The 13,237-nt window shown below is 43.6% G+C and overlaps 1 protein-coding gene across 1 annotated transcript in view; it reads left to right on the plus strand.

Annotated features, from left to right (window-relative positions):
• LOC142110698 (coagulation factor XI-like) overlaps nt 1-13,237 on the plus strand; it is a 77,561-nt gene that overhangs the window by 18,227 nt on the left and 46,097 nt on the right. Inside the window, exons 4-5 of the mRNA XM_075193777.1 lie at nt 4,011-4,167; nt 7,824-7,924. Of these exons, the coding sequence (XP_075049878.1) occupies nt 4,011-4,167; nt 7,824-7,924 (258 nt within the window). The remainder of the gene's footprint in view (nt 1-4,010; nt 4,168-7,823; nt 7,925-13,237) is intronic.

Raw genomic sequence — 13,237 nt, forward strand, 5'->3', positions numbered from 1 at the left:
GCCCAAGTGTACCAGCACGGGAATACACTAGCAGCGAGAATTATCCTGAAGGAACATGGTTCTGGATGCCATAAAGAAGTCCAGCGGTGGGAGCAGGAGGGGCATATTCTGAATAACGAAAGGGAACGGTGGCAAAGTAAGCCCAGCCGGTTCCCAGCAACAACAGACAGGGTGGCATAGGCGGTCCATCCTGTCACAGATATAACTGGTGGCAAGCAGTGGGATAACCCCAGGCGGTTTTTCGTGCACCAGTCGGGAGAGCCGAGTTATTCAGGAGAGCAATAACTACAGCCAGGGGAACGCACAGGATGTCTGATTACACCAACATGTCCAGGGTGAACCTCGAGACTCTGTGCAGTGCCAAGGGCATTTACATCAGCCATTCGCCAAACAGGGCAGAGATTAGAGAGGCGCTGATGGAATGGCACCGACAGTATGGTACCCAGGTAGAGGAAACTGATGGCGGCAGTGGCCAAGGTGGTGGTCCAGTTGATGACCGGGAATGAGGTGAACCAGACCCTCAGACAGCAGCGACCTCTACCTATCAGACTGCACCTGCACAACCAGTCCCTCTGTCCTATGATGATTGCAGGACTGCCGGGTTAAAAATCCAGATGGTGGCCTTAGGCGACAATGCATCTGCAGCTGAGCGGGCACAGGTCATCGAGGCATGGTGCCTAGAGGGAAGGGCACAAGCTATGCAGCCCAGATGGGAGGCGCCCCCTAGAGGATCAGGACTGTCATCTCTACCTTGCTCTAAATTTGAGGAATGTGTTGGGAATATTGATGAGCACCTGCAGGTATTTGAAAGGACCTGCAGTCAACACGCTGTACCCAGAGAGGAATGGGTTAAGCATCTGGTGTCCACACTGCAAGGACGTGCAGTGGAGGCCTACCGTGGGGTGCCCACAGAGGACTGTGCGGACTATGATAGAGTGAACAGGGCATTCCTTAAAAGGTACACTATTACCCCAGAGACCTATCGTCTAAAGTTCCGGGACCTTACCAAGAACCTCCACGACACCCATGAGGTGTTTGCCAACCGGCTGCGGGAATCTGACAGAAGTGGGTGCGCGGAGCAGGAGCCCAGACTGTGGAGGAGGTAATAGATTTGATGTGCCGAGAACAATTTCATCACTGGTGGTGACAGAATGGGTGCTGGACAGGAAGCCAGGGACTCTGGAAGAGGCCGCCCAGCTGGCGGATCAGTATGTGGCAGTGAGGCCACATTCACAGAAGCGCCAGGTTAACAGTCGGAAGGAGGTCCTGTTATCCTTCTGCTGCCATCGGAGATCTGTACAGTCGTTTTTAAGGTACGTCTGACAATATACCTGTCATTTTTTCATGAAATCGTTTTTTTATTGCAGCTGTGCTCTGTGTCGGTGTTATCGTCATCGGCTAAGCGATTACCACCGATGACATCACGCCCCGGCAGTCAGTGAGAACAGTGAGGAGGAGGATCCGACGCTGGATTGGTAAGTTCTTTTTTTTTTTTTTTTCTTCTTCTTTTGCAAGGGCGGGCGCGGCACCCCTGGGAGCCACGGCACACACTTTGGGAACCGCTGGATTAGACCCTAAATCTAATCCATCATCTGGCTGTTTCTGAGGTTTGGACCCAGTTCTCCAGTGCCACCACTCTGCCGCTACCCAGCCAGTGTGATAGGCCAGGGGGGATCCATCCACAGCACCCTGATCGATAGAAAGCGGTCAAGGGTACCAGCCCAAGTGTACCAGCATGGGAGTACTCTAGCAGCGTCAGTTACCCCGAAGGAACGTGGTTCTGGGCGCCATAAAGGAGTCAAGTGGGGGCAGCAGACTCCTCCTATTGTGGCAGGAGGGGCGTATTTGGAATAACGAAAGGGGATGGTGGCAAAGTAAGCCCAGCCGGTTCCCAGCAACAACAGATAGAGTGGCATAGGCGGCCCATCCTGTCACAGGTCCAATTTAACATTTAGGATGGTATTAAAATCCCCGCCTAATATCACCCGTCCTACCATAGAGCGTGAGCGTCTGGCAAAGAAGTGGGTAAAGAAGGAGCTCTGGGGGGTATTAGCAGCATAGAGTGAAGCTAAGGTAATGGGGGTGTACAGGAGGGAACCAGTCAGAAAGAAGAAGCGATTGTCAGTGGCAGGGAGTGGTAAAGGAGAATTTTATTGCCCTTGATCTTCTGTGGAGATGTAGAATACTAAGCATGAGGATAAGCGTTATGAGATCTGATGTCCACATATGATGAGAGCCAGCACGAACAGGAGCACTCTAGGACTGGTGTGGAGATAGAGCCAAGAGGCCAGTGTGAGGCCGAAACAGACCCACCGCCTGGATTACTTTATACAATTGGAGGGTCCACCCATTGCCGCTTTAAAAGTGCCGTTTTCACTCTGACCATTAAAAGTGAAATTATTTGTCACTGTAGATATTTGGGAAAGTCGCTAATTCAAACTGCCGGAAATACTGCCGGTCTCTTATCTCATAAGCCCATATTTCCAGGTTGTCGCCGTTAGTGCAATCATTATTTTTGCATTTGTGTAAAGTGTGACGGCTTTATAAGTGCCAATGAAATGACTACCACCGAACTGGAGGACTCCATACTAGTGGTATCATTATTATAGGCTGTCTTATGCTGGAGGACTCCATACTAGTGGTATCATTATTATAGGCTGTCTTATGCTGGATGACCCCTTACTAGTGGTATCATTCTTATAGGTTGTCTTATGCTGGATGACCCCTTACTAGTGGTATCATTATTATAGGCTGTCTTATGCTGGTGGACTCCATACTAGTGGTATCATTATTATAGGTTGTCTTATGCTGGATGACCCCTTACTAGTGGTATCATTATTATAGGCTGTCTTATGCTGGATGACCCCTTACTAGTGGTATCATTATTATAAGTTGTCTTATGCTGGATGACCCCTTACTAGTGGTATCATTATTATAGGTTGTCTTATGCTGGATGACCCCTTACTAGTGGTATCATTATTATAAGTTGTCTTATGCTGGATGACCCCTTACTAGTGGTATCATTATTATAAGTTGTCTTATGCTGGATGACCCCTTACTAGTGGTATCATTATTATAAGTTGTCTTATGCTGGATGACCCCTTACTAGTGGTATCATTCCCGATTTTTGCGGGGGCGCCGATTTTTTTCAAAATGCCTAGGGCGCCATGGACCCTAGCACCGGCCCTGGGTATCATTATTATTGGAGTAGTGAGACCTGATCTCTGCAGCTGTCACCATAAATGCACAATGTGACTACACCCGGTGAATACAGACAGTCCCACGTGTCCTCTCACTCTCCTGACTTATATAAGCTATAAATGAGGATTTTAGGAGGAAAATAGAAAAGTGTATTTAATTAAAGGAGGTTTTGACGTTAAGGAGGTTGGACTTGAGTGTGATAATTAACTCTCTGCCCATTGAGTGCTGTTTTAGTTTGTAGATGACACTCCCGAGTGCAGAAAGGAGATGTAGCTTGATGTATAATGCTGGTATTGTGCAGTGTGTCATGTGTGCTCTTTGTAAATGACCTACGTAGTTTATAATAAAGAGCCTGTGCTATTACAAACACTAGCAGACAATATGGAGAATATGACCTAAGGCCCCAATGGTTTAATGTAATTATAAGTTCTGTCACATGCTGGGGTTAGACCATAACACATTCTTCCTTTTCTGCAAATTACATTCCTTAGTATAGTAAGCTGTAGTTTTATAAGTTCCTCACCTGCTGGCACACAACTACCCCATACTCCACTTCCTCCATCTGCCAGGGACCAGTTACCTCCATAGGGTAAAACTCTTTCCACCATCAGATAGGAGATGTCTATATTACACCATTATAAAAACAAATGGACAAAAGTTATCTATAGAAAACAGGATTCCACATCACTCCCTGAATACGGAGCCGTTGTCTACGTTAAATAATGGTAGCGTGATAAGGACACAGTGACTGAAATTCCTTGTTTAGTTTCTCCCAGTTATATACAGACATCTCCTCTTTCTGGTTTCAGGTTTGAATGGATGTGCAGATTTTATTTTTCAAGACACCTTGTTTGTTGGGACAATCATTACAAGCGTGAAGACGTATGATCCGACCATCTGCCAGCAGCAATGTAACCAGAATCCTCTCTGCCAATTCTTCAGCTACTCTCTGCATGAGAATCTCTGGTAGGATTTGTTCCATGAGTTTTATACAAATTCATATCTCTACTCTGTCTTTTTTCAAGCATCTATAACTCCAAACATCTGACTTTCCAATTCCATGTAACCAGCCCTTTCCTCCTTCAATCTTAGCACTGTTTATTGTGTCATCTTTTTGTGTCTCCAACCTCCTGACACATCACAAAACGTCTAATACTTCCAAACTTCCCATCACTCCACTCATTCTCTTCAATCCTTCCATGTCTCCAATCTTCTCTCTCAGTTCACTCATCACTTAATGTGTCTCCTCTTTCTGGATCCTAGATCCATTCAATCCTCTGAAGTTCTAAACTTCCCATTCTTCATACGCTCCTTGTATCTTAAGAGTCTTAATGAGCTGCTGATATAAGACCCCATCTATATCTGTTGGCTACTTTGCTGCACTGATGTCTTCACTCTTCTCCATAAGAACTCTTCTGGTTCACTGCTGCCATGTGCTCATACTTTATTACTAAAATGAGTTACCCCACGAAGGATGTCACCTTTACTACCTTATAAACACGTCCTTTAGTTACTGAATATGTAGTTGTCATGTTCTGCTTTATCAATCACCTATAATGATAGCCAATGTATAATCAATGTATAATCAGTGCAGATGAACCTTATGGGACTCGATCCCTGGTCCTCTGGCCTTGGGAGCAGTAGTACTGTCTGGCGAGTGACTGTGTGTCTCAGGCCTCATTCTAGAGAGCTTGTACCCTGTGCATTTGCCTGGAGTATTTTCAGATCAGCCTAACACCAACTTCCTGTCTGCCGCGAATCCCCTGCATTCTGGGGGTTTATACGTCTGGCAAATATTGTGCTTCCAAGCCTAGCTCCAGCATTGACTTTTTGTGTATTACCCTGACACTCATTCTTGCTAAGAACATTCCTGATTCTCTGAACCATCTATCATGGATCGTCCTGGCTCTAATATTTGGACCACTATTGTCACCCTGCTCCCTGACCTCTAGTGAACTCTGGAGGAATGAAAAGTTCTACATCTCCAGAATGCACCAGACCTGACGGTGATCATGAGATGTGTAAACTCTCATGTAGTATTGTACATCCAGATGCTATTTAGAGCTTGGTTATAAAGTCATCCATTCATCATCATCATCATCATTTATTTATATAGCGCCAGCCAATTCCGTAGCGCTGTACAATTAGGAACAAATAATACAATACTGGGTAATACAGACAGAGAGGTAAGAGAACCCTGCTCGCAGGCTTACAATCTATGGGACAATGGGAGTTAGAAACACAAGGGCATGTGCTACATCATATTGCACAATGGACCAGCTAGAATGCAAAGGTAAAAGTACTGAGTGGGCTGTGTGATCAGTCACACTAAGTGAGTGGGCTGTGGGATCAGTCACACTAAGTGAGTGGGCTGTGGGATCAGTCACACTAAGTGAATGGGCTGTGGGATCAGTCACACTAAGTGAGTGGGCTGTGGGATCAGTCACACTAAGTGAGTGGGCTGTGGGATCAGTCACACTAAGTGAGTGGGCTGTGGGATCAGTCACACTAAGTGAGTGGGCTGTGGGATCAGTCACACTAAGTGAGTCCATTAAGCTGTAACAAAGGCCAGATGTATTTATATCTCCCTATTACAGGTAAATCCTTTTTAATGACGCAATATGTATTGTGGCTCCATTATGATTTGGTTTAGCACTGTCGTTGTATGACCCTCTCCTTCCTCCTCAGCTGGCCCAGTGACCCATAATATGTACATACTACCAGAGCCCTGAGAGGCTCATGAGGTGCTGCTTACAGCATGGTGCCTATGAGGGATGTTATATGCCCCTCTCCTTCCTCCTCAGCTGGCCCAGTGACCCATAATATGTACATACTACCAGAGCCCTGAGAGGCTCATGAGGTGCCGCTTACAGCATGGTGCCTATAAGGGATGTTATATGCCCCTCTCCTTCCTCCTCAGCTGGCCCAGTGACCCATAATATGTACATACTACCAGAGCCCTGAGAGGCTCATGAGGTGCTGCTTACAGCATGGTGCCTATAAGGGATGTTATATGCCCCTCTCCTTCCTCCTCAGCTGGCCCAGTGACCCATAATATGTACATACTACCAGAGCCCTGAGAGGTGCTGCTTACAGCATGGTGCCTATGAGGGATGTTATATGCCCCTCTCCTTCCTCCTCAGCTGGCCCAGTGACCCATATGTACATACTACCAGAGCCCTGAGAGGCTCATGAGGTGCTGCTTACAGCATGGTGCCTATAAGGGATGTTATATGCCCCTCTCCTTCCTCCTCAGCTGGCCCAGTGACCCATATGTACATACTACCAGAGCCCTGAGAGGCTCATGAGGTGCTGCTTACAGCATGGTGCCTATAAGGGATGTTATATGCCCCTCTCCTCCTCCTCAGCTGGCCCAGTGACCCATAATATGTACATACTACCAGAGCCCCGAGAGGCTCATGAGGTGCCGCTTACAGCATGGTGCCTATGAGGGATGTTATATGACCCTCTCCTTCCTCCTCAGCTGGCCCAGTGACCCATATGTACATACTACCAGAGCCCTGAGAGGTGCCGCTTACAGCATGGTGCCTATGAGGGATGTCCGCAACTTTACACCACTTTGAGTCCATAAACCTGGAGCCTGAAGAAAAGACTCTCACGTCTCTATGGGCATTCGGATGGGGCTATGGCCAAAAGAGCCAATCATTAGACCCTTTCCACTCCTCCTATCCATGTTCTGGGCCTTATCCTTTCTACATATGGACTTATCTATTGTGCTGTGGTGGACTCGCCCCTGCACCCGGGACTCCATGATGGGACATTAATCCTTTTACAGCTGCCTACATCAGACCATATCCAACCTCCTTCATCACATGCCTCATGCCTCCTCCCTCTGACACAATCTCCTGACACTGGGACATCTCTCACCAGTCAGCTCATTTCAAATCTTTCACTGCTCATTGCTTCATTCCCCTGACACAAATCTCATCTGTATTTGACCCTCACATTACAATCCACAATCCACATCCCGAACTTTACCTTGATGACATTTATCTTTACACTCTTTTCAAACCACATCCATGTTTTTACACTGCTTATATGCCCTCCACCATGTCTTCATGTTCCTGATACACCCTCCACCATGTCTTCATGTTCCTGATACTCCCCTCACCAGGTCTTCATGTTCCTGATACACCCTCCACCATGTCTTCATGTTCCTGATACACAATCCACCATATCTTCATGTTCCTGATACACCCTCCACAATGTCTTCACCTTCCTGATACACAATCCACAATGTCTTCACCTTCCTGATACACAATCCACAATGTCTTCACCTTCCTGATACACAATCCACAATGTCTTCACCTTCCTGATACACAATCCACCATATCTTCACCTTCCTGATACACCCTCCACCATGTCTTCATGTTCCTAATACTCATCTCACCATTTCATGTTCCTAATACTCATCTCACCATTTCATGTTCCTAATACTCATCTCACCATTTTCGCTCCTTCCTTATACTCATCTCACCATGTTATCCATTTTCCATATCTTTATCCTGATGGTCAGACGTTTAGTATTAGATTTTTAAAAACAGATACAATGTTACCTAATTCTGTATGCTGAAGCTAACATTTCTCTTGTCTTTCTGCAGGTGTGAGTGTTACCTGAAGCGTTCAGCATCTGGGCTCCCGGACAATATAACATCTGTGGCCACTATGTTCTCTGGTTTTGCAAAACAGGCAACAGAACCAGGTAAATGGTAAACGTTAAGAAGGTGCTAATCCTACGACACATAGAAGAGGGGCATAGTTGAGAGTATTTGGAATGGGTTGGATTCACAATTCAGCAAAGTTATGTGAAAGGAGGAAGTAATGTACATGGGATTGAATAATCAGCGGATACCAGAATGTTTACATGAAAGCACAAACTTCCGTGCTCATATAGAGACTGTAAATAAATCAAATTCCTCAACAGAAATTCTAAAACCACAGTGTCTCCAAGAAAGATCTAAGTAGCACATTCAATTCAAACTTTATTATATCGATAGATATTATAAAATTAAAATCAGCGCAGTAAGATAAAGATTAATCTGTTATCATAAAAACGTTCAATATGTTACCAATCTGAGCAGTTGTTGGCACATGCACTCAGTCCTTTGTTATAGTTAGATTTGTGCTCAGGCTTGGAACAATTGCATAATGTTAATTATAACAAATACACAGATACAAACATACATTAATTCATAAAGATCATTTTGATTAAAAGTATACTAAAATATGTAAGCATCTGCCAATCGTAAACAAAAGTTTTGAAGATTTATATCAATGATGGAGGATTAAATATATAATTTATAGTAGAGGTCGTCATGAATATGACTGAGTAAAGCTGTTCCAGGAGAATATATTAAGTCACCAGATATCACTGTTCGTACGGCTATATCTCCCTGATAAACCCCCGCCTCAGGTCATCCAGGTAGTTAGAGATTGTATAAGATTTATCTATTCTTCTCTTTAAATAATTATTGAGATGAGCAGGTTTCCAAAGTATAATATTTATATTCTTTATTTAAAGATATTATGCATAGATAAAGCTATTACTGGATGAAGCAGACATACGCACATGGTCTGAAATGCCAATAGACAGTTTATATTTGATTAAGTCATTCTTTTATAGAAAATGTTACTCATCATTACTTAAAACACATCTTCCCAGCTTACATCACTGCTGACACTATAAGTCTCTATCATTGCCATAAACATTACTTGTACCAAACCTCTTGGCCCAGGTCACAGGTGACATTTCATCATTAAAGTGACATGTTCTTGGAGGGGTCTTCTTGACCTTATTTGGAACAAATATTTCCTTTGGCCTCATATTGTGAAATGAAGAACATGTGACCATTATATAACTTGTTGTTCTGTATGTGCAATATGTAAGAGAAAGGTCAATACTTTTCCTTTTAAAAGCACAGACACATAAAATTAGATTAGTTCTGTATTAGTAATATATAAGTTTTTATTTGATATATATATTTTGTTAATTATGACTTTGACAAGACTTAGCAGCCAATGCTAGAATTCTTCCATTATGGGAGTAAAAACAGTTCAGTCAGCTAATAAAGCAGCTGACAAGTGTTAGGACTTTGATGTAAATAGCACAACCAAAGTTATGGAAGCAGCCAGTCGTGGTAAACTGATGACTGCAGGAACATGTATGTAACCACTGGGACGATTCCTGACAAACAGCTCTTTCTTTCCCTGGTCTGACCTCCCCTTTATCGCGTCACCTTCCACCTCCGTATCAAACTTTCATTTGTTTGGTGGCAAACAATTAGTTCAGCTGGAACTGTGTAGATCTCCTCCAGTCTACACACCCTGTTCCTCTGTTATATATCACTATGTAATAATGCTCAGTATCTGAAGAGAAAGTCTTAACTTCTCCGACTACTTTATACAACATGACTCGTTTCTTCTCCGATGCTGAGAGTCCCAGATTGTGCATATAAACCCTCTTCAGCCAATCAAAAAGCAAAAGCAATTACTTTGCTGAACTCCCAGACAACTAGCAGCTAAGAAATAACATCATTGTATAAAAGCAAAAATGTAAATGAATCAATTGAACCAAACCAAATTATCCAACTGTGACTGGATCACTATTAAATAACTTTTGGTAAAAATGTATTTAAAGCAAATAGCGCAGGGCACTTATTTATGTAATCGTACGTGCACTTATTTTTTAATATTGTTTATATTGTGAGATAGGTAATCGTTATTTCTGAGACCAGGGGAAGAAATGTGTCTCTTGTCTAACTTTGCTATAGGAAATTCCTATTTCTGATGTATATATCTGATATAATGAGCCTGTGTTTACCAAGCCTTTGGTGTATTGTGAGGTGGGGAAGTAGTTTGTTGTGGGTCCTTTTGCTGTTCTGTGGAAATGTGTATTTGGCGACTGTCTAAAGTATTAAGACCAGTGAGACCTTTTGACTTGCTAGTGAGTCTCCTGCCTCTGAAATGGGATCCAGGATGTCACAGCAAGGTTTTTAAGAATTTCAAAGCTAAGTATAAATATTAGTGGCTTTGCAATGCATGTAAATCTATGTTTGTGTAAATAGAGTATATCCTGATGCTAAAAATAGCATGTGTCTGAAAGGTATAAATATTCTGACTTGTACACTGAAATGTATCATTTTGATGTTCCATCTGACCTGACCACTGATACCTTAAATCAGTGGGACTGTCCCTGTCAGGACACCTGAGCAATAAACATCACTCTGCTTCAAAGACCTGCTTGAAAACTTCTTCAATATTGCTGTAATCCTGTGACCTGCCGATTAGACCCTAAAATCTAATCCGTTCTCTGGCTGATTCTGAGGTTTTGACCCAAATGTTCCCAGTACCACCGCTCTGCCTGCTACCCAGCCTGGTCAGTGTGATAGGCCAGGGAGGATCCATCCACAGCAACCCAGATCCATAGTAAGAGGTCCGGAGTTACCAGCCCAGGTACACCAGCAACAGGAGTACACTAGCAGTGACAGTTACCCAGAAGGAACGTGGTTCTGAGAGCCATAAAGGAGCTCAGTGGTGGCAGCAGGCCCCTTCCACTGTGGCAGGAGGGGCGTATTCGAAATAACGAAAGGGGAACGGTGGCAAAGTAAGCCCAGCCGGTTCCCAGCAACAACAGACAGGGTGGCATAGGAGGTCCATCCTGTCACACCGACCAATAGTGTTACCTCCCCATAAAATCTATATAGAAGAATGTTAATACAGCCAAAGCTTCTGAAGAGATAAATAATGAAACTATAAATATCTCTCGGGGTCTTAGTATCATACATTCGAATGTTAATATCTTCATACGTCTCATATACTCACTGAGTCATTAAGGCACAAATCCTGGGTGCAACGTGTGTTTAACACTGAGCATAACTCTTCTCTGCATACTCCAAAGTCAACAAGGAACGGATCTCAAGATACGTGTGGGTGTGGGTGTAGGTCTACTCTGCTGTACTAGACCAGATACGTATGACACGTGTGCAGGACACGTATGATACTTTTATCATGTGTACTGTACATAACAGATAGTTTTCTGATTGCAGACACATGCATACGATACTGACATAACTAGGACTCAGGACTTAGACTAGTCTTATAGCTGGTGCAAGAGATACGGCAGAAAGCCACCGTACTTCTGTGTGCGCCTGACTTAGACTTGGAGGTGGCTGTATGGGATCGTCCTTACTGTACATTCCCCCATAATCGTAGTCTGTAGTAAGTATCGTTTGCACTCGAAGATGATTTGGACGTGGCTGCGTTCTGTTGTGTATCTTCCATGCGCAGATTGATTTTGTGGACGATTCGCAATATCGTCAGACACGTTCCTTAATGACCAGACCCAAAAAGTCCTTGAACTAAACAGTCATAGGTCATTCCATTCTATTATCTCATCTAACCCTTCTGGGGATAAGTAACACAAACAGACAAAGTGTCATATACTGATCACCCCATGGATAATTGTTGTAATCTGTTCTATATTAAGCCCTTGAATTGTCCATTCTGGCAGACATTAAAGCGATGTGACACTGTTTCAAAACAGTAACGTGGGTTTTTTTTTTAAAACGCACATACATCAGTTATATGTGTCCAATTTCATCAAGGAGCGGATGTGAAGAGACGTCAGTTCTGTGTAGCAGACACCGCAGGATACATCCAATATATATGTCGAATATTCCAAACGAATGCACAGAACAAAAACTATTCCATAAATGTCATCTGTTAATAATATCGTCATTAATGACAAAACATTAAAAAATAAAAAAGTTGTTAAACATTTTTTCTCATAAAATACATTTATTAGGATATTATTAATATTATACTGTGCATGAAATAAATGTTTACAGTTGTTCCATACATACTATACACAGCCGTCATCACTAGTAATCAGCACTTACACCAGACCTGTAGGTGGTGCAAGTGAAACGACTAAAAATCACACCCCTTAGAGATGCCCAAAGCTTGAATTGGAGGCTGCTGTGTGCACTGGAGCTTGGCGCGCTTACTGTACACTGACTATGTGCATACGCCCTTACTGTACACTGACTATGTGCATACGCCCTTACTGTACACTGACTATGTGCATACGCCCTTACTGTACACTGACTACGTGCATACGCCCTTACTGTACACTGACTATGTGCATACGCCCTTACTGTACACTGACTATGTACATACGTCCTTACTGTACACTGACTATGTGCATACGTCCTTACTGTACACTGACTATGTGCATACGTCCTTACTATACACTGACTACGTGCATACGCCCTTACTGTACACTGACTACGTGCATACGCCCTTACTGTACACTGACTATGTGCATACGCCCTTACTGTACACTGACTACGTGCATACGCCCTTACTGTACACTGACTATGTGCATACGCCCTTACTGTACACTGACTATGTACATACGTCCTTACTGTACACTGACTATGTGCATACGTCCTTACTGTACACTGACTATGTACATACATCCTTACTGTACACTGACTATGTGCATACGCCCTTACTGTACACTGACTCTGTGCATACGTCCCTACTGTACACTGACTACGTGCATACGTCCTTACTGTACACTGACTGTGCATACGTCCTTACTGTACACTGACTATGTGCATACGTCCTTACTGTACACTGACTATGTGCATATGTCCTTACTGTACACTGACTACGTACATACGTCCTTACTGTACACTGACTATGTGCATACGCCCTTACTGTACATTGACTACGTGCATACGTCCTTACTGTACACTGACTATGTACATACGTCCTCACTGTACACTGACTATGTGCATACGTCCTTACTGTACACTGACTATGTGCATACATCCTTACTGTACACTGACTATGTGCATACATCCTTACTGTACACTGACTATGTGCATACGTCCTTACTGTACACTGACTATGTGCATACGCCCTTACTGTACATTGACTACGTGCATACGTCATTACTGTACACTGACTATGTACATACGTCCTCACTGTACACTGACTATGTGCATAC

This window comes from Mixophyes fleayi, chromosome 1, assembly GCF_038048845.1.
Source record: "Mixophyes fleayi isolate aMixFle1 chromosome 1, aMixFle1.hap1, whole genome shotgun sequence".
Taxonomy (NCBI): Eukaryota; Metazoa; Chordata; class Amphibia; order Anura; family Limnodynastidae; genus Mixophyes; species Mixophyes fleayi.